A 21,993-nucleotide genomic window follows, 5' to 3' on the forward strand; every position below is an offset into this window, starting at 1 on the left:
CTGGATTTCATAATTTTTAATTTTCTGTACCAAGTCTTATAAGGAACTATTAAATTTGGCTATTTTTATTTGAATCCAGAAGTAACCACAAATTACAAATTCCTTTATATTGACTGGATATAGTGGGATCTAGTGTTTTGAGATTGTGAACAAAATTTCACTGCTTTGAACTGATCTGGAATTAAGTAAAACCTATTAATTAAATAAAACCATAATGCTAATTATAAAAATAATATGAAAACTCTTATTTCAGCCAAAATTTATGCTGTAGCTTATATTTTTGCTGGAAGAAAAATGAAAGTTTAATGTAAAATCAAACCAGTTTGATACTTCCTGCTTTTAATGGGCTATAAAATTTAATAGATGCTGTTTTAAAGGCAGTCTCCAATATCATATTGACCATAACATGAACAATGAGATGTCTATTTATCCTAAAGTTTAAAAGAAGTTCAGATTCATAATTCATTTAGAATCACAAAATATTTTGTGTTGGAAGGGACCACCAGAGATCCTGAAGTCCAGCTATTAAGCCAATGGCCCCTACAGGGATCACACCCACAATCTTGGCATTATCAGCACCATGCTGTGACTAACACCTTGTTCAATACCATTGTTTCTTTTTTCCCAATGAATTATCATGATTTATGTGTAGTACTTTTCTTGGGAAAACTGCTGTTCACTAGAGACTTGGTTGAGCTCAAAAAAGTACATTTAATTTATAACTGCACGTTTCACTTGAATAAGATTGATGTAGCCCAAGTCCACTAAATATGAACTGAGAGAATGAAACCTATTTTCTTCGAAAGTATTAGGAAAACACCAGGGAACATTATACACAGGACTGTAAATGCTTTCATGTTGCAACAGATAACGTTCCTTACCAAAAGAAGGGAAAACACAGAAGTTGTCCTACTGTACTTAGAAATGCATTCTCAAAAACAGTGTATTACCATGTCAGTTTGGATGTTCAGTTTCGTATGCCGTTTAGGCAGTAACTGCCTTCAGGAAATGTATCTTTTTGCCCCTTGGAAAGAATTGTACTAGAGCTGAGGTAGCAATGAAAAGTTTGTCTTGAATAACCTATTAATTTTGAGATGTCTTCTCCAAAGTTAACATATGAGAGGTGCTATTTGGAAATAGTTCCTCTAGCTGTGGACTCATAATTTCTTTTAAAAATAGGTATTGGTCTCTGGTTAACACAGCTGAGCACAGATTGTATTGTGGTTTTCATCTGAAACTGACTGTGACAAGCACAATTCCTCTCTGTAGAAAACAGGGAAAGGAAGAAAAGATGGAGGAACATAACCTTGTCATGCTTTGGTACGAAGAGAGAAATCCATGGGAGAGTGTGCTATGGTATAAAAGCTAATTTTTACATTCCTGTTGATTGTGCATGTTCCTATTAATATTCCTTCATGTTTTGACTCAGCACTGCCTCAGGAGTGTAACTGAAGGTGAAATAAAGAAGAGAATAACTTGTGTATGTCTTACAGGGTCTTCCCATCACCATGCCTTTATCCAGTAACCTACCCATGCATGTGCAATAAACTGTCTTGACAAATATAGATCTTCTGTGGCCAAAGTGTCACCTCTGTTGTTTTTTGTGAGTAGGGGCATTGCAGATAAATTCTGTGTATTTTCTTAATTCCCTAAGTAAAACCATCAGGATTTTGTTAGGAAAGAAGCATCTTAGCCTGTGACTGCTGTGAAAATCACCAGATTTTCCTTCCTAGACATAAATTAGCTTCCATTTCAAGAAGATAATTTCTCTATCTCTTAACTAAGTCTCTGCAAAAAATACAAGGTAATGAAATATAACATTTACATGGAAAGTCTTAAACCACACTATATTAAATGGATGTTGCATGTATTTTGAGGTATTTGGGGTGATGCTAATAAATTCCAGCTTCATTTGCCACAGGACATTGATGTAAAAACAAGCATATTGGTTTTGGTTGCAAAGAATTCTATTAAAGATAAATATAAATTTCCATTTGTTTTGGAGTTTGTGAGGCAAAAAATACAATCAGTGAGAGTCATTAACAACCCTGTAAATACACAGTGCAGAACTGGATGGTTGGAAGTTGTGTTCAAATAGATTCAGAAGATGAGAAATTATGACAGTTCAAAATTTCACAGTTGAATTCAGCCAATATATCTTGAAAAAGCCTTTGGTTTCGATAAGAAGCACAACATTAGAGAGCTGCTTCAAGCATTTTAGAGGGGATTTTTTAAATGTATGAATTTAAAAACAGATATGCAATACTTTTTTCAGCTGCTCAGTTCTTGGATAAAATAGTGGCATCAGTGCTGAAGAGCAATTTATATTTAAGGACTACTAAAAAAATCAGGGGGGGAGGGGGTGTCCTTTACAAGGCTAACCCTGCAGGTGAGTTAATATGGATCCCAATTTGAAGGAGACATCTCTCTCCATACTAGAGTAAATAACAAAAATCTGGATTTACTTTGATTCATAGACTCTGTCTCAGGTACGTCTGCTAGTAAGCTCCCTGCTTAGAGCGCTACCTTCTCTTTGGAGCTGTAAGCTCCTCCTATACGTTATACACAATTTCAATGCCCCTTCAGGAAGCTGTTACAGGATTGGAGTCTCTGCATGCTTGGGGGCATGTAAAGTCCCTTAAAAGTCAGGAGCCCAGCCTTTAGATTCAGCATGCTGTATACATATCCACCCTATGTCAGTGCTCAGACCCTGTCCCCCAAAGAGAGCTGTTGCCTGCTGGGCAGGACCGGGATCAGAGGCTGTAGGGTATTCAGCTCAAAGCAGCAGCCTGGAGCCTGGATGGAGTTCTGTGGGTCTAGTCTTTTCTAGCCCTTTCAGCTCACAAATGAAAGCATTGCAGTGTCACTTCATGTCAGCAAGAAATCAGGATCTATTTGCATATCTTCCCCCTGCAATGAAACTAAGCTGTCTAAAACATTTTTAGGCTTTTTTTTTTCTCCCCTGACTATGCAAGTGTTGAATGGCTTCCCAAGTATTTTACATTTATTCAATTAGTCAGATGGATTGTTTTGTTGGTTTGTTTTTCAGTCTGGTATTGTAGCTGGCTGTTTTTCTCACAACCTGGCTGCTAACATCTTTCACTCCAGACTCGTAGTTCTGCTAGTTTAGCCAGGTGCTGGCTGATGTTGCCAACTGAAGCATCTCAGGGATAAAGCTATGCTTTTCAGAAGTGTGCTATTAATTCTGACTTCTGAGAATGTTCCCTTGGAGGCTTTAGCATCACTGCTATCTCTATGAACTAGTTGGCCTGGATACAAATTCTCTCATTCGTTTGTCAATGTGATCTGAGAAACAGCATTTTCATTATCCTCCCCTCTCTTATCTGTGTGTAATGACTTGGGTATTGTACTTTTCCCCAGTCAGTTTACAGAACATGATTGTGGCATAGCTGTGGTGTGATGACTTTTATGGGTTTCCAGCTGTTAGAGTTTTTGAGGTAAATTGTCAGTACAAATTGCTGGTTTTCTGTGTTTGTGCTTGATGGTTTTTCCTTGTGTGTGCAACAGTATATTCTTACCTAAGTATTACTTTGTCAGGCTTTTAACATTTCAAGTATGATATGTAAGTGGACAAATATATTTATATAATGTAGGAGATCAAAGTCTCTTTTAATGAAATAGCTTGGTCTGGGAGTTAATCTCTCCTGTAAATACTGAAACAAATTATGACCTACTTATTTAGAGTAGCTCATGAGCTTTTGGCTTTTCATATTGTGTTATCTGCATATCTCTTTATAATATGTCCTGAACTTTTCAAACACTGATTTGATTTTTTTCTGTAAACCAGAAAGTAGTTTTGTCTACTTGACTTCTTTCAAACAAAAATAACTGAACGGAAAAAACCTGTGCAACCTCAAGCTAATTTGTCTTCTCAGGTTCTCTGAAAACCAACATAAGCTGTTAATATATTGAGGCCCATAAGGTCTCTCCTGCTCTGTTAAAACATGCTTTAAATAATGCCTAAAGATTTTTAGCTTTTACATATTTTCACATATTTGTAGCTTTGTTGATTGCTAATACATGGTTGTAGCTTCTAGTACTTTTCCTACCCTTTTTCCCTACATTTAAGCACATTGCAGTGCTTTGTAATTCTTCACTTCCTATGAAATAGTTCAGATATGGAAGAGCAGCTTAAGAACACATTATTACTGATGTCACTAACATTTGATTTTCTCACAGGTATTTTTATTAGTTCATCCCAACTAAGCAGGTTCAACTGAACTTCATATTCTGTAGCAGATTGATTTCTAGGTTATACCAGCTTAGTCAACATATCTACAAAAGATAAAGAGCAAACAAAAGTAAAAAATCATTAGACATTGTCCTGGTTCTGGCCAGGACAGTGTTAATTTTTGCAGTAACCAGAAGGGGCGATGGCTAGGATCTCAAGGTTATTCCATACCACCTCACTGTGTTATGACAAATCATAACAGCATGAGAAATCTTCTTCTAGGTCATCAAATCCTATTCTTTCAGATTCCATCTGTTTGCTGTATTTTAAAAACTGTTTTAAGAAAGACTAAGCAAGATTTACTATTGTTAGAGAGGCAGATTGGGCTTCTCAATCTCACAGATTTAGGCCTTTAAGCAGTACTTTCTGTACAAGATGCTCTCATCAGAGACCTGAAAGGGGCTGTGCTAGATTCTAAGTGCACAAGATAAATTTAACTTTTACTCTGTCATTTTTACATTTAAACTAAAGTAGATCCTGTGGTTCAAGAGGAAAACAGTAAAGAATAGTTTTGCAATTTGTGCGTGTATGTACGGAAATAAATCATCAGTTTTCATTGCAAATTTCTGGAGTCACATATTTTTTCTAAGACCTATTTCCCTTAAATGCAATTTCAGATACTGTTTCTTTATAGAATATTTATTATCTTACTATTGACCAATTTATGTAATCTTTAGCAGTATCAGAGTATAGTGTTTCGTCTATAAATCCACAAATTTGTTGACAAAAGCTCAGGTGTTTAATTTACTTGTGCAGATACTTCAAGTAATTTTGCTTTGTAAGAGTTTTACAAATTACTTGATTCAGAGGGGCAAAGAGTCTTCAAATGATCTGTGATAATGTTGTCTTAGATGTCCAATATATGGACATTTTTCCTGTCTAGGAGTGACTTGAATGAAGCTGGTTATAATATTATTCCACTTAAAATGTTCTATGAAATTTCAATTATATAACAATCAGTCAGTCAGATGTTAATGGATAACCATCCTGCTTCTTCACATCATGTGTGTATGTGTGTTTTAGTGTTGGAAAGCCAGCAGGCTCTGAAAGGAGTGAACCACAGCAATATCCAGAAAGCAGACTGAGGACTTGGATTATGGCCTTCTCTCCTGGTTTGAGACAAATTAGGAGGAATGTCCAAAGATGAATGTCCTCTGATAGAAGGCAGGTTTCAACCATCCCTCCCCCACCAGGTTTGGGAAAAAAAATTCTCCTCCAAGGAAAGTGAAAGGAAAAAACTATTTATTTAACAGACACAATGCACAATGGGAAAAGAATAATAATGCTAAATAATAAAACCTCTCACTGGGGAGAGAAACCTGATAAGATTTTAGAGGCCTTTCTTTGGACGTAGTCTCTCTCTCTCCTCTTCGGAGCTGGGTCGGCATAGGCCCTGCTCCAGGCCAGTGGTGTAGGGTCTCCCAGTATGTTCTGGTATTGTTGAACAGTCCAGAAGAGAAGAAGCCAAAGTCCCAGGGAGAAAAAAATATTTAATGCTCCATCTCTCTCCAGATAAACAGAGCTGAAAGCTGGCTGAAAAGCAGGAAAAGGGTGCTTCCTCCGTGCTTGCTGCCGCAGAAGCACACAGAGAAGATAGAGTGACCTTGGAGCACAAACAGCTTTGAAAAGTTTGTCTGACTTTTTTTCTTTCTCTTGCACCCAGTTTTAAAGACACAGAAAGGCACAGGAATCATGTTGGGGCATAGAGTGATGATAGGGGATACGACATCATAAAGTCACCCCAAGACACCTTCCTTTTCTTTTTTTTCTCTCAGCTGTCGAGCTTCATATACATCAAATACAGACATTGAAAGCAGGAAACTGTCACATTACTTGTTACCCTATGAATCCACATGTCCTACCATAGTTGAGTAAGTGATAGTGCCAGGTAGTAGAGTGGAGGTTGCTACAGGGATGGCTTTTGTGAGAAGCTGCCAGAAGCTTCTCCCCTGTCCAGCAGAAGACTGGGAGACTGTAATTCTGACATTTTCTGGCTCTGGAATTTTCAGAGTTAATTAGGAATTTTAATATAGTTTTCATGTGCTTATAAAAAGGAGATAGTTATGTTCTAATAATATTCAATTACATGTTTGGGAATGGGAGCAAATTACTTGTAGTAACCAAATATGTATTCCAGCAGAAGGATCCATGCTGGAGCAATTAGTGAAAAATTGCAGCCTGTGGGAAGGGCTCACATTGGAGAAGTTCACGGAGGAACTCCACACTGGGGCAGGGGAAGTGTGTTAGGAGTCCTTATCCCAAGGAGGAAGGAGTGTGTCAGAGACTGAAGATAGTTCATGCCTCAAACATTGATATAAAGTTTTTCTCTTGATAAAGAAGCTACAACCGAAGAAGTTTCCCTGAAGGTGGGACTTTGAACTGAAAGTCAAACTGTTGACTAGATAAAGCATTGTTCAATCATCTCGGGCTGAGGGAAAGGTTTGCATCCACAAAAGGCCAAAGCCACCAGCTGCAGCTATCCCCGGCTGAGTTTGGGGTGGGGAGAGCACAGCTCACAGAAGCCAGGTTTACACAGACTCCCCGCAACCGAGGGGGGAGGAGGAGGTTTTGGGTGCATGGTGCAACCTCTGGTGAGAGGCAACAAACACCCATCCTCCATTACACAAAGTGGCCCAGCTGTGGAACCCCCAGCCCCACAGGCCACATCCACCGGACTTTCACGTGAGAGGCTTGGCCCCACAGGACTGCACATGGTGCAACAGACCCAGAGTCTGCTGTGAGAGACTGACCCCCACCCCAGGGGGACATGCCTGGACATTGCTACCTGGCTCAAGGGCATATAAACCCATCAGATTCTGTGCTTTTGGGGGGAGACCTTCACCACCAAGAAGACCAGCTGGAGAGGATCAACAAACATCACTGGGATCATGGTGATATTTTCCTTATTCTGTCCCTGTCATTCTTTCTGTCCCCCCCACCTATTTTCTACTTCTTTCTTTCTCTCTCTTTCTCTCTCTCATATTTACCATCAAATAAAACCCTTACTACTGTCACTGGCATGTGGTCTCGTTTGCACCTTAATTCAGGCAGAGGCATTTCTAAGAACCTTAAAACTGGATCATAACAGACTGGCAGAGACAAATGCAATGAACTGACTGCAACCCCTTGTGCTGCTTGGTGGGAGGAAGTTGCGAAAATCAGGGGTGAAATTGAGCCCCAGAAGTAAGCAGAGGTTGGGGGAAGGTGTTCTTTAAGGTTTGTGTTTATTTCTCATTACCCTACTCTGATTTGATTGGCAATAAAACTAATTTTCCTAAGTCATAAACCAGAGGTTGTAGTGAATTGGGGCACTGTGAGAAGAGTGTTGTTCAGTCTGTTCAGAAATGTCACTTACGGAATTTAAGAAACTTTTGTCCATGGCAGTTGAGCAGCGCTTGGGTTCTGTGGCTGTGAATTTGCTGTGTGGTGCTAGGAAAATTCCATAAACAAAGTGCCTGCAGCAAGTCAATGATGTCTTCCATATCTCTGTTGATGGAACTTGGGTTCTGGAAAGCATGAATAATTGAACCATTTTAGCATTCATGCTAGGAACATGAGAAGCCTCTTAATGTTGTTGAGAACTTTTAAAAAATTAGGCGGCTCAAATGCATAGTCACGTTCAATGATTTTAGCATAAATTTGTCTATGCCCACCTCTGATACATTAAATAGCTTTAATAATGATCTCAAGTAATTTTTGTCTCAGATGGGAATTGTGGCGATAAATGATGCGATAGGAAAACCACAGAAAAGCCCACGACAAAATTAATATAATTTGGATAATGTGCAGTTAATAATGCATTGATCCACACAGTGAATGAGAAAATAACCCCCAACACTAATAAGAAAACCCAAAACTCCAGCACTGAATAGCTCCACAGTCAGTGAATACCATCCATGTCAGGAACTGAATTAATTGAGGGCAGTATGTTGGTGACAGTATTCAGTTCATGATGTGAAACTTACACCATAAAACATAAAGCACTTTAATGTAGACTATAATTCTGGCATTTTCTGGCTCTCGAATTTTCAGAGTTAATTAGGAATTTTAATATAGTTTTCATATGCTTATAAACAGGAGATAGTTATGTTCTAATTATATTCAATTACGTGTTTGGAAATGGGAGCAAATTACTTTTACTAACCAAACATGTATTCCAGTTCTCAAAAGAGATAATACAATATGTTCTTAACTCAGTGGATCACATCTAATGTTCTGGCAAAATTTTCCGAATAGGTTTATAGTTAAGAAAATAAGATGAGGCATCAAGACATTCTGAGTCATTACTAATGCTTTATGACTCAGTATTCGTTGCTTGTAAACAATGAAACATCCTTTCGAAAGATACAACAAAGCAGCTCCTTTGGATTTTTTGTTTTAAACAATAGCTCACTTAGCAAGCACATTTTCATCTACAATGATATTAATAGGCAGAATTTTGTATAACTAGATGACAAGCCCTTGGGTCTGAAAGTATTTACTTTGTGTAAAAATATATTAATATATGGAGAATTCAGCTGAAGAATGTAATTACATTCACTTACTGCTTGCTTTTCATTCTAAGATATGTTTGTTTTCTAGATTTTTTTTCTAAAGTCTTAATCAGGGAATTGAATTTCTTTAATCAGTTTGTTCTCCATATTATATTGTATTATATTATATTACATTGTATTTTAATTTAAAATTATTTAATTTGCTGGTTTTCTGCAGTGCTATACTGTGACGAAAACAAAATTTAGAAAATACTCTTTGCAGACTAACACGATATTTCATCCATTGTCCTGCTCCTGTGTCAAGAACAGACTAGTCTTTAAATTGCAATTTAAGTGGAAAATCTATTGCTCTTTTATAATTTAAAGACTGATTTTATTTATGTGAAGGGATATTCCAGAAGTATATACTTAGGGTGTCACTCTGATTCTTGAATGTGTTGCATCATCCAAGAGGGAAAAAGGGACAAAATGGGGATCCGCTAATTGAGAAGTCCTTCAAAATCCTCTGAATGAGGGTGGTGAAGAGATAAAAGTCAGAGAGTCCAGTCATGGTTCTCTGCTGGAGCTGGTGGTGCACTCGAACACTGAAAATAAATTTTAATAGTAATTTAACCATGTCCAAGAAAGCTTGATGCTGGCCCAAGTTTGACATACTGCCTGTCAACTCCTGTCCCAGGAAACATTATCTATGCCAGTGGATTGGCATATAGCATGTCATGACTACTATAACCTCTGTGATAGTGTGGGCATTTTGGTGGTGTGTTTTTTTCCAAGCAGTTTTGAGATACAGGCATAGCCCACAGAAGTGTCTCCATTTCTGCCCTTTCAAATGCAAGTAAAACTTCTCAAATGGTTTTCTGATATGGTTAAATGTACTTTTTTTTTCTTGTAACAGCTAAGAATTTTTTTAATGTGGAATTATTTTAAATTTGCTACATACACTTTGGATAATATAACTGTTATTTTTTCTGAATTTCCTATGCTACGTGAGACGCTAATGGTTGTTCCCATACACTAATTAATTTTTCTTTAGATGGCAGGGCATTTTTCAAAGATTATGAGGAATGTTGTAGATATTTTATATACAAATTAAATATTTGTATTAAGTTTTGGCTTAAAGATTTCTTATTCCTTCTCTTAGTATTTGTAAAGAAATGCTGCTGTCTGTCAATGCATAAAAATTGATGAATTACATTTTTTACTTTTCTAATTTACAGCAGTTCAAGTATAAAGGCAAAATTTCAATGTCTCTTTTTTCCTTCTCTTGAATCTACTTGGAGATTAATCTCGTACCTAAGTAATGCTAAGTTATCAATCAGTCATGCTGCTAAATGTCAAAGGCAAAGGAACACACTGTGCAGTGACTGAACTCTGGTTCTAAAGAAAAAAATTCCATTTCTATAATGAAAAAATGTTTTAATTTTTTAATGATATTTACTTGAAAAATGGTAGACAGTTAAATTCCATGTTGTGTTGTTGAAAAAGCTTATTTAAAAAAAAATGAACAGTTTTCAGTTGTACTCATAGTCTGACAAAGAGGAAAACAGTCTACTACCTAATGAGAGATGGGCATTAAAATAGGAGACTGCTAAGAGTGATGATTCAAAGAGGCTGTCAGTGAGATAACAGATGAAGAGACAGAAGAGTGTAAGGCCAGAGGATAAAATATTTCAAGGTTTCTTTAGCTGTAACACAATCAAAGATGTTGGAAACTTTCATGCCTCCCTTCCACTCCCTCTCCTCATGCTAGCATGTGTCTGATTAATGCAGCTAATACCGTGTTTAATGTTTAAAATAAATGTTCTCAGGCACTTGTACTTCCTGCTGTCCAGGAGCTAGCAGAAACATTAACTGAATTACACATAGAACTAGGAAGGAAGACTCTGAAAACATAGTGCTTTCTTGGTACCACTGAGAAAATGCTGCTGCTCACATTTCTTTTCTTTCCTCCTATCTACTGTGTTTTGTTACTGCTAAAACCTCTCTGCAAGAGCACTCAAAATAACAGGAAATACTTTCAAGTGTGGAAAGCTTAGGTAATTTTATGATCCCTCTGTACCATATACTTCAGAGAGTACATCTTCACACTGATATTTGTTAATTCCAAACTTTTTGAGTGTGTTCAGGATGTTGGGAACAGCCATTATGGAGTCCTTTTGAGTCATCAAATTAACTGCTCTAAGTGATAGAAGCACAGCCCTACCCTCCTCTCTACCTGCCACTCTCTTTGACGCTCTCCAAGTTAACAAGCACACACAGACAGACAGGTCCCTCGAGTACCACCATGGACACTCTGTCTGCCTGGCACACCTGCCCAGATAGTGGCTCCTTACCTGCTTCACAGTCCCTGACTCACCAGCTGGTGCAGTTCAATGCTCGCTGGCAAATTTATCTCTCATGAGCTCCACATTCTCAAGTCCCCTGCAGCACATGGACCTCCTGTTAACCCATTACCCTGGCCTAAAACAAAGGGTCCTTTACTTGCTGTGGAGTCCAGTTTAAAATTTGAGTGGAAGTTCTCCAGACACAATCACACAGAAGTGCACACTCACCTGGTTTGAGTAAGAGACGAACACTTCTCAGCCCCCAGCGGCTGGCAGCTGGCACATAGGCTGTGCCCCATGGTCCTGCTCCAGCTGCCCGTGCAGAAACCCTCACTCACACCAGTCCTCCCAGAAGCAGGATTTGGGAACACACACTCCATTCCAGCCCCTGCAGCTGGAAGTTAAAGATCCCAGTTCATTTCAGTAGCTGTTGCTAAGACCCCACTTGCTGCAGTAGCTGACGCCACGGGCCAGGGGTGCCTGTACCCCAGTCTGGCTCCAGTACCTGACACTCAGTCTGATCAGGGTCCACCAGCTGTGCATGCAGGGCACACATACACATGGGATAGAGACTGAGATCATGCAGTGAGAGAACTGAGAAAAGAATTGATGAGATTATTGGATAGACTGGTGATCAGGCGCAGACAAGTGTACTGACCTGTCTCATTCTACATGAAGCTGGCCCCTTTTATACCCTTTTCTGTCTACTCCCCCTCCCAGATTACCTTCACTTGCACATTGATTCATCAGTTGGCATAGTCCCTCTGCCCTCCCCACCTGCAGTATCCTCTTTGTCTCCTTACCATTTGCAAAGACTCAGATGGCCTGCAGTTTCTTGGTAGCCCATCAATTAGTGTGAATTAACAGGTACATTTCTGCTTATTGTCTCCATTAAGGGTAATTGTTCAGGTTTTATATCTGTTTGTCTCTCTCCCTTATCAACCCAATTTTGCAAGGTCATTACTCAGACAATCATACGGAAGAAAAACAAAACCTCACCTCCACACCAATTAGGGTGATTGGCTGGGTTTATTCTTATCATGACTTTCCTTATCAATTGTCACTCAGGTTTCCCTCTGTAAATTCTTGTTTATGGTTCCTTTGTCCAGATACCCTTAAAAGAGCAGATATTATTCTCCCACATACCCTTGCAGATTGTTTATTTATTAGTAAAATGATCTTACATATAAATTCTCATTTACTTCAAGCTTTTATAGCAATGGGTTAGCGATGTCTAAACAGCTCTTCCTTTGGACCTCAAGATTTGGTTTGTTCAGTGCATCTAGTCAGACTAGACATGAACCTAAAATTCTTTGCAACCAGTTTGGGTATATATATACATATAATTGATTGGAAATGTTGTCAGTGATATATTGATTATGGGAATACAGGTCAATGGCTTATGTTTTCCTTTTTGCCATGGGGTAAGTCTAGAATTATATTTGTAGAATTACTCCGTATTTATAAAATGTTTCTGAAATCAGGCTGTGCCTGGTGTCTTTGACCACAATCACTGAAAACTGTAAACTTTACAAATTTGTGCTTCATTTTCAAAACAAAGAAACTTTATACTTTCATGCCTAAAACAGTAGTTGCATTGTAGGCTACAAGATTCATGGGTGCAAAAGCGCTATGGAAGACTACTCAGCATCCATATTGTAGGCTACAAGACTGAAAGGTAACACTGAGTGAAAAGATAAAAAGATCTCTTAGCCTGATAATGCTTGATTTAATTCCACCTTTTGAAGAATGTCAGAAAAACTGCCGCACTGAAACTGTTGCCTGACAATTTAATCACTGCTATCTAAAGAAACTACAATTAATTTTTGTGTGCAGTTCAAGAAAGTATTTGAAATTAGAAAAGTGTTTATCTTGCTAAGGTAACGAGAGAGACTTGGATAAGATTAGATCACAAATTTAGTTAAAGAAAACAAAACAAAATACACCCCTCAAGAAAGAACACCTCAAAAAACCCAACCAACCAATCCAAAAAAATACCAAAAACCCAAAGAAACAGACACCAAGAAACAGAGAACCAGAAATTTTATAAAGTTTTAGAGATTGTAGAAGACAGATAATGATGTACTCCCCATTCCTCAGAAGTCAAAGATAAAATCATCACTTCCTTTAGCTAGACTTTTGTCTCCTCTCAACTGAATTTAGCCTCCCTTTTTGTCCTGTTCAAAGAGTAGACAAAACAGGTGGAAAGAACAGACACCTCCCAGCTTGCTGTGAAGTCTTCCTGCTCTGTACACAGTGCACATCTTTGTCCATTCCCATGTTCTGTATGAACCTGCGGTGCATTTTTCCATCCATCTCTTGTTGATGCCTTTGCCTGACATATGAAAAAGCAGGATACGATGACTGCTTCATAAAACATGAACAGGAATTGCCTGCTTATATCCAAACAGCTCTACATACTTGCTGAGTATGTTCTGTGTGCTCTTTTCTTTCATTGACTATTTATGAATAAGGGAAGCAGAATTATTTTCCAGAGAAGATACCAAGAGTATTTGGATAGTAATCTAATTTTCTGTATCTAAGTCAAATCTAAGACTAAATTCACTGGCCCCAAGTACCCCACAGCCAGATGTTTCAGACCTTGAATTACAGATTGGAATAGGTAATTTGCTTACTGGAGTCCTGGACATAAATTACAGCTGGAATTACATGATCATCTAATTGACAAAAAAGGAAGTCAGTTTGTTTTTCAGTGGGCAAAAATTGTCTTTATAGCTCAAGATTCTTTGGTTTCATGGAAGTCTTTATCTCATGCTGCATTTTGTTCCGTTTTGTTTCCATTTGACTAATTAAGATAATGAAAGAGGCAAGAAATAGAATTTGTGGGATAAATATGATTAAGTAACATATTAATAAAATTCTTTGGTGCTACATCCAAACCAAATTTTTCTCAGTGGATTCCTGTTTGTCTAAAGGAAATGAAGCCTAGAGAGATAAGTTTTTTTCAATACACTTCAGTGAATCATTTAATTTTATCAGGCTTTCATACTGCCACTAATAACATCACCTGAAAAAATGCCTTTTCCTTTCAGAAAGCTTGGAAAGGCTTATGTGGATGGTGGCTTCAATGCAATCTGCCTAAGTTAAGAAAAACAAAGAAAGAAAGGAAGGTGGTATCTGCTTTAGCTAGTTAAAAACCAATGTATTGTGCTAATATTTCAGAAAAAATATTCTGTTGAAAGAGCTTTCTCTCTTATTTTCTAGCTGTGTACAGCAACAGCTAATAGGTTCTGTCTAATGTTTCATTGCTCTGATGTGAGATAAGAGGAAAAAAGCCTATGGGTAAGAATTAGATCTTAAAAGTTTTTCCTCTTGACTTTAAAAAAGCTTTGGACATGGTCTCCCACAGCAGTCTGTGTTGGGAGGTAACAGTCTTTGTTCTCTCAGGGAGTAATAGAGAATGAATGAAAACACGTTTGGACTGTGGTTGGTGACTGGTGCTTTGCTTGGAGGTCAGTAACAACTGGAGCACCTCTGGAGTGTCTCCTTGGAGTTGGCCTGTTTCTTATCTCTATCAGTGACCTGTAGGAGGAAGCAGAAGGTACCCTGGTACATTTCCCAAGTCTAAGTATGACAACAAACAAGGGACAGCAGCTAACAAGCCTGGAGGCAGGGCTGCTGTAGAGAATGTCCTGGGCAGGCTGGAGACACAGGCCCACAGAGACCTTGTAAAGTTGAGCAAGAACAACACAGGCCCTCACGGTCGCTTTTGTCTTTTTGTCTATGTATATAAAAGAAAAGGTGATTAGGAGGACAGAGCCAGGCTCTTGTGGGCAGGAGGTTAGATTGGAGACCTCCCAAAGTTTACCTGATCAGCCTGGATTATCTTACGATTTTATGAGCTCCAAAAGCACATAGTGACACACTAAGTATTTGGATTTTAGGAAATCAGTATTTTTAGGCAAATTTGTGTGCATGACCTCTTGAGCTTAATACATGAATTATAGAATTTCCATTGTCAACAATAGGTTGGAAGTTTATTTCTGTGGGGTTTTTATACAGTGATGAATTTCACCTACATTATCACCTTGCCTTCTCTGTCATGTATATCACACCAAATCTTGATATGTGTGGAAATTTATATCTATACTTTTGCACTGTTTAATTTTCTTTATATGTGTTATTTTTTGTCTGTTGCCCATTGATATCAATTGGAGAATGGTGAAGAATTTTTTTATAAATTTAAATAGGAGCCTATCAGTAGGGGTATTTTAATTAAGTAGGGGTATTTAATGACCAGGTACTTTCATCCTTTATCTTAAAAAAGGCCAACTCTTCTCCTTAATGATGACAAAACCATGATTGATTTCTGACAAGAGAAAAAAAATTATGCATGACTTTCACTGCAAAGAGTTTTCCTTTGAACTAGAAACTTCCTTAACATAGAGCTTCAGTAGAACAGTTCTCATCTATGATAATAACTCTAATTAGGGTTCATTTGAATTTTTAGTGCCTACAGTTTGAATAAGGATGTAAATGAAAGGAATATTTTTCATATTTTTAAAGGGTACAAGTATGTGTGTGACAAAAAAAAGAATGTATTTTCTTTATTTAAGGACATTTTTTCTTTCTTTTTTAAAAAAGTGATTTAGATTAGTTTGGAAGGATTTAAATGTGCTGTTTTAAGAATTTCAAAAATATATTTTTCATACTAGCCCTGTGAAGCAACATGCCTTCAAAATTTTAAATAAAAGAGTTACGCAATACTCAATATTGGTGATGTGGCAATTAAAACTGATAATAGAACTAGAATAGAAAATGTACAGATCTGCTTGTGATTCAAGTAAGTGGGTGCTTTAGTTCACTGTAAAAGAATTTTGTAAGCATGTGGGCATCTTGTTCGCTACCTTTCCTTGAAAAAACAAAATGATGTAACTTGGTGATTAATGGTGTGCAATAGCTTGTGTTTAGTGACAAAAAACATCAGGTAATTTAAAAATTAAATTTATAAAGTTTATCAAGCACTGAATTCATCAGCACACTGTGTTGCCAAAGTCTTTTCCTACTATGCAGAGAGCAAAAAGCCAGAAAACCCAACACCCTTTCCTAAATGTAATGCTTAGAAGCCTTGAAACTTGTTCAGCTTTTACACGATTGGCATAAGCCAGTATATTAGTGAATTGCTACTTTAAAGCCTTGGTCACTCTTGCTCACTCCTTTCTCCCAGTCCTTTTCTTCCTCATGCCCATCCTTCTCTTTACTCTCCTCTCCCTTTCAAGTATGATTTCACACACAGTCCTGTGTCAGCTCTAGCAATTGCGTAGCTATCTCATGAGATCAGCTGGATGTTCCATCAGTTGGTCTGATGGAAACGAATATTCCTTTCTGGTACAGTCAGAGCTTCAAGGGGAGTATGACAGTACTGTTTTAGCATGGCTTATTCCATCCATGGATACTTTTCCTGGAATAATTAAGTAGGAGCAAATGTAATCTTAGAAGCAAGGAGTTTCACCACATCATTATAAGCATGATGCAAGAAATGCAGGGCTGGTTAAAGAAAGAAAAGAGCAATGGAAGAACTATCAAGGTTTTGGGTTTTTTTTTGTTTTTTTTCCAAGCCAGATATTGTTCTCTGTCAGAAAAACAAATGAAATTTGTATACACACACAGGGAAGTGATATTAGATATTCTAGCACAGACTGTAAAATATTTTTACTCTGGGTAAGCATCAGATTTAGATCTTAGTATGGATGTCATTAAAGCAGTATAATTCATTTACACAGTCTCATGGTGCAAAAATTGGGCTTTATTTGGGAGGATATTGTCAATTTACATCAAGGTGTGTTTATTAGAGGAATAGAGTTCAGGACTGAGGATGTTAGTTAAGGCTGCTGCAAATCAAGTAACTGTTGTTGACTGCAAAGACACAATTTTGCATCATCTTTGTAAACAACTCCAGTTCCTGCTGAAAAACTCTCTTATCTCAAAATAGGATATTACAAAAACAAAGAAACAAACAAAAAAATCTAATGATCTGTAACTCTGCCACAAACCAATTTAATTAAATTATAATCCTCTTTATTTTTAATCTAATTCTGTTATGATCTCCCACTTAATTTCTGATGATTTTACGTAGGCACTTTTGGGTGTTTTTCATTGTCCATTTCCTTTAGTCCTTCCATTTTTTTGGTTTTTTTAATACGGAGGATTTTTTTGTTGACTACTGCATTGCTGGAAAAGTGTCCCAACTCATTTAATTAGTGTCCAGTATAATGCTGTAAAATTTAGCTTTCAGTTAGTCATCAGGGTCAAACATTGTCCTCTTGAGCACAAAGAATAAAAATTTAAAATATTTTAATCTCTTTATTAAAAGATTCTCTTGGTTACAGAATCAGATTAAAATTTATGCTATCTAAGGTGGTGAGTCTGCCAAATGTGCCTTTGTAACTAATTCTAAAAGTCTGGGGATATTTTCAGCATGTTAGGGAATAAAATGACAGGTGGAGATATCATACTAGAAAGCTGCATAAGCTGGCATCATTGCAAATGGAAATAATCCTAATTTTCTTTCAGAAAGATCCCTTTGTATATTAAATTTGCTTTCAATGTATTTTTTAAAATGCTGTTGCAAGGTGTGCTAGTTTGAAAACAAACTAGTGGGAGACACTAAGTCAGAATAACAATTTAATAGGGAAATAAAAAGAGGGGGAAAGAAAAAAAAAACCAATAAAAGTAGATAACACTGGGTTAAACTGACAGAGTTAGGATACAACCTGGCACCCTGTTAGTCAGGGTGGTGGTGGCAGTCTGGTAGAATGGTGGCTGCAGTCCTCCGGAAGTGGTGATCCTGTAGAAACAAAGGGTCTGCTCCTCCTCAGAAGGTCCTGTGGTAGCTGTGTAGCTCCTGTCCTCTGGAAATCCAGTGGAAAGGCATTGCCTCTCGTGGTCAGAGTCCCAGATTATATCCACGATGGGATGCTTGGTTCCTCCCTCTGGGTGGAGCATCTCACAATGGGGTAATGAGTCATGAGGCCAAGTGTTGATTAGGCTCATTAACAGAAGATGGTCTGGAGGGAGTTATCTCTGAGTCATGTGGCAGGACAATGATGGGCCATTAACAGCAAGATAGTCTGGGTGGAGGAGGCAAGGAAACACTGCCCCACCTGGTTTCAACGGCTCCTGAGGATGGTAATGGAATACACTGCAACCCAGGACACAAGGTTTGTTCTGCTCACATCTGGTCCTTAAAACATGTTCATTAGGTGAATATTTGATGGTAATTAAAGAAGAAATGTTGTCATGTTCACTGTCTGATATCAAAACACATGACTGTCATATTAGGATGTTCCTCCTCTGGATCTATTATTATGCAGGCAAAACATGATTGCAGCATCCAAAAAACCCCCCCAAACCAACCTAACAAACAACCCCAACCAAACAACCAAACCAAAAGCCACAGAAAGCTTAGAGGTGGATCAGGTACTCATTGCAAACTGTAATCCATACAGTTACACAGTTGAATTTCACACCTCCTCCCTTACACAGTATGCTTTTTTCTATAATTGTGTTACTTCATTCTAATATTGTATGCCAGACATGTCTTCCTTCCTTCTTGTTTTCTTTCTCTCTCCCTTTTTGTTTGGTTTGTTGATTTTCTCCGCAGGCAGGTGGATGGGCATGACAAGTCCAAGTCTTCATATGTGATACTTGGAAAATAGGATTGTAGTAGAGAATGGAGTGGAGTTTGGTCCACAGTTTCCAACATCTAATAGCTATGGGCACCAGTTTCTCCAGACGTTACTGATCATCTAGTCTTTATTTCTGTGGGAAAACTAATGCAATCATAGGATATGAAAGTGTAGGACTTGTAAAATATTCCTGCTTTGAGTATCATTATAATAAATGCTGAGTTATCCTAGATAGGGAAAAATTACCGTTGAATAAACCTTTCATTTCTATTTTGTGATAAACACAGCAGTACATTTATTTTCTGAAATGGCTGGGAGGTTGAGAGAGGGTAGTTATAGCTACACCTAAAATAATATTCAATTAGTAATATATTTTGGTTCCATTGTTACAAATTAGATTTCACAACCAATATAGAGTGTATAAAGAACTGTGAAAAGTAATTTTTATTTTGTGCTTATATATGTTTCTCTTCCTCTTTTTTTCCCAAGGGGTATATTTAGCTTTTCTTATCATCGTCTGTAGATATTATTAAGTCCTTCATAAGAAAGAATGGTAGAAGTGAGATATTATACTGTAACCAATAAATCACGCATCAGTGACTTTTTAGTAATTTAGAGGAGGACCATGGCTCAGAAAGAGCTTTTCATATGACATATTTTGTAATAAAAAACAGTTTGTAGAATTTGTTGTAATGAAGTTTTAGAAAAAAAGTTCAATGACATTTAAAATTGTTTGAATACTTTTTTTTTGTTTCACATTCTATTGTGAGATATAGAAACACTCACTGAAAACTTTTAACATTTTTGAGATTTGTGGGAATGCCTCTTAAAACTAGAATATTGTTACAGTGTGTACCCAGATCTGAATGTTTTTTCTGCCATCATTGGGTACCATATCCTGCAACAGGTCAGTGCAAGAAGAGCATCTCTTGTTGTTTATTTTAGCTTGATATGATTTCATGCTTCTTTTAAGATTAAAAAGTGTAAACTGTAGATACTTTTTTTTGGCTCTGCCCAATTTTCAGAATTTTAAGTCTTGGATCTTGTCAGTGAGGTCAGATACAAAAGAAATAAACTCCTGTGCCACAGCGGAATCTGGAAACTATTATAGCTTTTGCTCTTTTTCTTCACCTAACCTTTTTGCTCTTTGAACATGTTATCCATTTTATTTTTGTACTACAGAAATATTTACTACCGGAGAAAAATTCTGCCTTCAAATACGTGTAGAAAGTCTCATTCACATCAAAGGATGTTCTTCTCTACCTATATGGTAACCTCCAGGTCCTCATTTTGGAGAAAGAAAATAGTGAAATGTATTTGTTTTCAACAGGGCAAGTAGGTGTCCTGAGTATCAAGTTTGAGCAAGCTTTTAAAATATAACAGCAAAAAGGTTTTAATGTATTACAATTTTTTCAAATCTCAACAGAAAGTTTTGATAAATTTGCATTTAATGGCAAAATATATATGATTTAGAGTAAAAAAAAATTCTTCCTATATCAAAATAGAGTTAGTCTGAACCACAAATTCCACCTGCAGCTATCTGAGACCTTATCCATGCTTTGAAAATCACTACTCACAGTATCAGGTATTCCTTTATCTGCAGTATTAATGGTGGCTCACGTTTTCTCCTCTCTGACTGCACTGTATAGTAATATATACTGCACAATACTTAGTGATGTATGCAAACTACAGGAAGTTATTCTATGAAATGGGATTATATTGATGGGGAGACAGCTGGTAGAAACAAAGAGGCATAAGTAAGCAGAACAGAAAATTATGAGTATAAAGAATTTCTCAATGAGTTCCTGTTATCTCATTATCCCACTTAGACTGAATTGATTAGCAACAGTAAGTACACCAACACTGCTTTTAGCCTTCTGTTACCACAAGCTCTGTTGACACACGTAAATAAGACAAGGTGGGAGACCTTTCTCTAGCCTTAAGGCCTAACTATATTACTTATCCTTGGATTTTCTCTTGGCTATTTGATATGACAGCTGCCTTAAGATGTATGAATATAATTTTTGTTTATATTATTTTCTTTTTTCAGAATGCCTAAAATAGGGTGAAAATGGAATCACAGGCTACTTTCATACCAAGAAATGGACAGTATATATTGAAATCCCCAATGTGTGGCAATTGAGCAAATGTAGTTCAGAGCAAGTGATGTAGAAGCCTGGAAATTCAAGAGTAAATTTGAGTTTTATTGAGCAGACTAGTTTAAACTACATTGAAAGTTGCAGGTATTTGTGTAGTCTCTTGTATATTATGGCTCACTTGATGACTCAAGTGACATAGATTGAGGTCTGAGCTTGTGAAAGTACCATTTCTACTTCCTGAGCCCATCCAATCCTTGGAGAGCTTTTGTTGGTTTTCTTGTTATTAAGCTTCATCTCAGAGAATAAAAGTTCTATTTAAATAGAGGTCATGAGAAACAAAACAACCAAAAAGCTATTATGGATTTTTAATGATGCTTATAAACCCTCTGTGAAACTGCACAAACTTGGTACTTATGCATATCCTTATTTACAACAATTCCATACCCACAGAAACAATTCTTATGTGTATGGATTTTTCTACAACAAGTTTATTCAATCAGGTCTGAGTCACGGAATTTAAAGCATGCAATATCTTTTTTTCTACTGGTCTGAATGAAAATTAACAGAGATACTACTTTTAAAAATACTAACTGTGTCCTCTGTACTTGTTAAAAAACAAAGTATAATTTATTATTCTTTTACATTGTCATTTTATCTCAGTTGTAGATACATGCTTTTTAAAAATTATTTCTATCCCTACACCTTTTTTTTTTCATGGGGTTTCCAATTCTCGCAATGCTTTAAGGTAAAAATAAATTTAGTAGAAAATATTAGGAAAGCACTAAAATATCAGATTGAGCTATATAAAGTTATTCTGCCAAATAGAAGGTGACTCTCTAAAGAAGAGGATAGCAGTTCTTTTTCTATATTAGTGCCAAGAATTCTTCTCTAATCTAATCCTACCTAATCTTATTATCTTGAAATGTATTACTCTGAAGATTTCCCCATCAATGTGTTTATGTATCCTTCCTAACAGTCTTCTACAGCATTACAAATGTGTAAGGCTTCCAAAATCAAAAGAGTTTTAGGAAAATTATAATTCAGAAACTGAATATGAAGCATATACAAATGTAAAAGGATAGAGGGTATGCAAAAATGAAGCCTCATTTTTAAAGGGAAGGAATGATAACCACCCAAAAGGAGATAAAAACGCATTTACAGTTCCAATCACTTCTT

General features: G+C 37.0%; 1 protein-coding gene across 8 annotated transcripts; it reads right to left on the minus strand.

The window, feature by feature from the left end:
* Nucleotides 1-5,485: 5,485 nt before the first annotated feature.
* Nucleotides 5,486-17,847, minus strand: LOC109144185. Of its 8 annotated transcripts, none has more exons than XM_019283976.3 (5): nt 17,804-17,842; nt 12,069-12,183; nt 11,298-11,463; nt 7,608-7,758; nt 5,486-5,821 (listed from the first exon to the last, which is right to left on the minus strand). In XM_019283976.3, the coding sequence occupies exons 2-5, from the start codon at nt 12,109-12,111 to the stop codon at nt 5,555-5,557; spliced, it is 627 nt and encodes a 208-aa protein (XP_019139521.3). In that variant the 5' UTR covers nt 12,112-12,183; nt 17,804-17,842; the 3' UTR covers nt 5,486-5,554. The 8 variants fall into 8 exon arrangements, 3 of the variants coding, with proteins under 3 accessions (XP_019139521.3, XP_019139522.3, XP_039405936.1); XM_019283977.3 differs by lacking the exon at nt 12,069-12,183 and adding an exon at nt 11,873-11,944 and having other exon boundaries at nt 17,801-17,836; XR_002273349.2 differs by lacking the exon at nt 17,804-17,842 and adding an exon at nt 13,288-17,702 and having other exon boundaries at nt 11,298-12,183.
* Between the last annotated feature and the right edge of the window lie 4,146 nt (nt 17,848-21,993).

The sequence above is a fragment of the Corvus cornix genome, chromosome 2 (assembly GCF_000738735.6).
Source record: "Corvus cornix cornix isolate S_Up_H32 chromosome 2, ASM73873v5, whole genome shotgun sequence".
NCBI classification, from domain to species: domain Eukaryota; kingdom Metazoa; phylum Chordata; class Aves; order Passeriformes; family Corvidae; genus Corvus; species Corvus cornix.

What these genes read in the sequence shown, in the direction of transcription:
- LOC109144185 (XM_019283976.3), bottom strand. Translation starts at nt 12,111, where the DNA reads ATGATAAGAATAAACCCAGCCAATCACCCTAATTGGTGTGGAG. An exon ending in TCGTCTCTTACTCAAACCAG is followed by an intron (nt 7,759 to 11,297) that starts GTGAGTGTGCAC and finishes CATGCTTTCCAG; the next exon opens with AACCCAAGTTCCATCAACAG. An exon ending in ACAAAAGTTTCTTAAATTCC is followed by an intron (nt 5,822 to 7,607) that starts GTAAGTGACATT and finishes CTTCTGCGGCAG; the next exon opens with CAAGCACGGAGGAAGCACCC.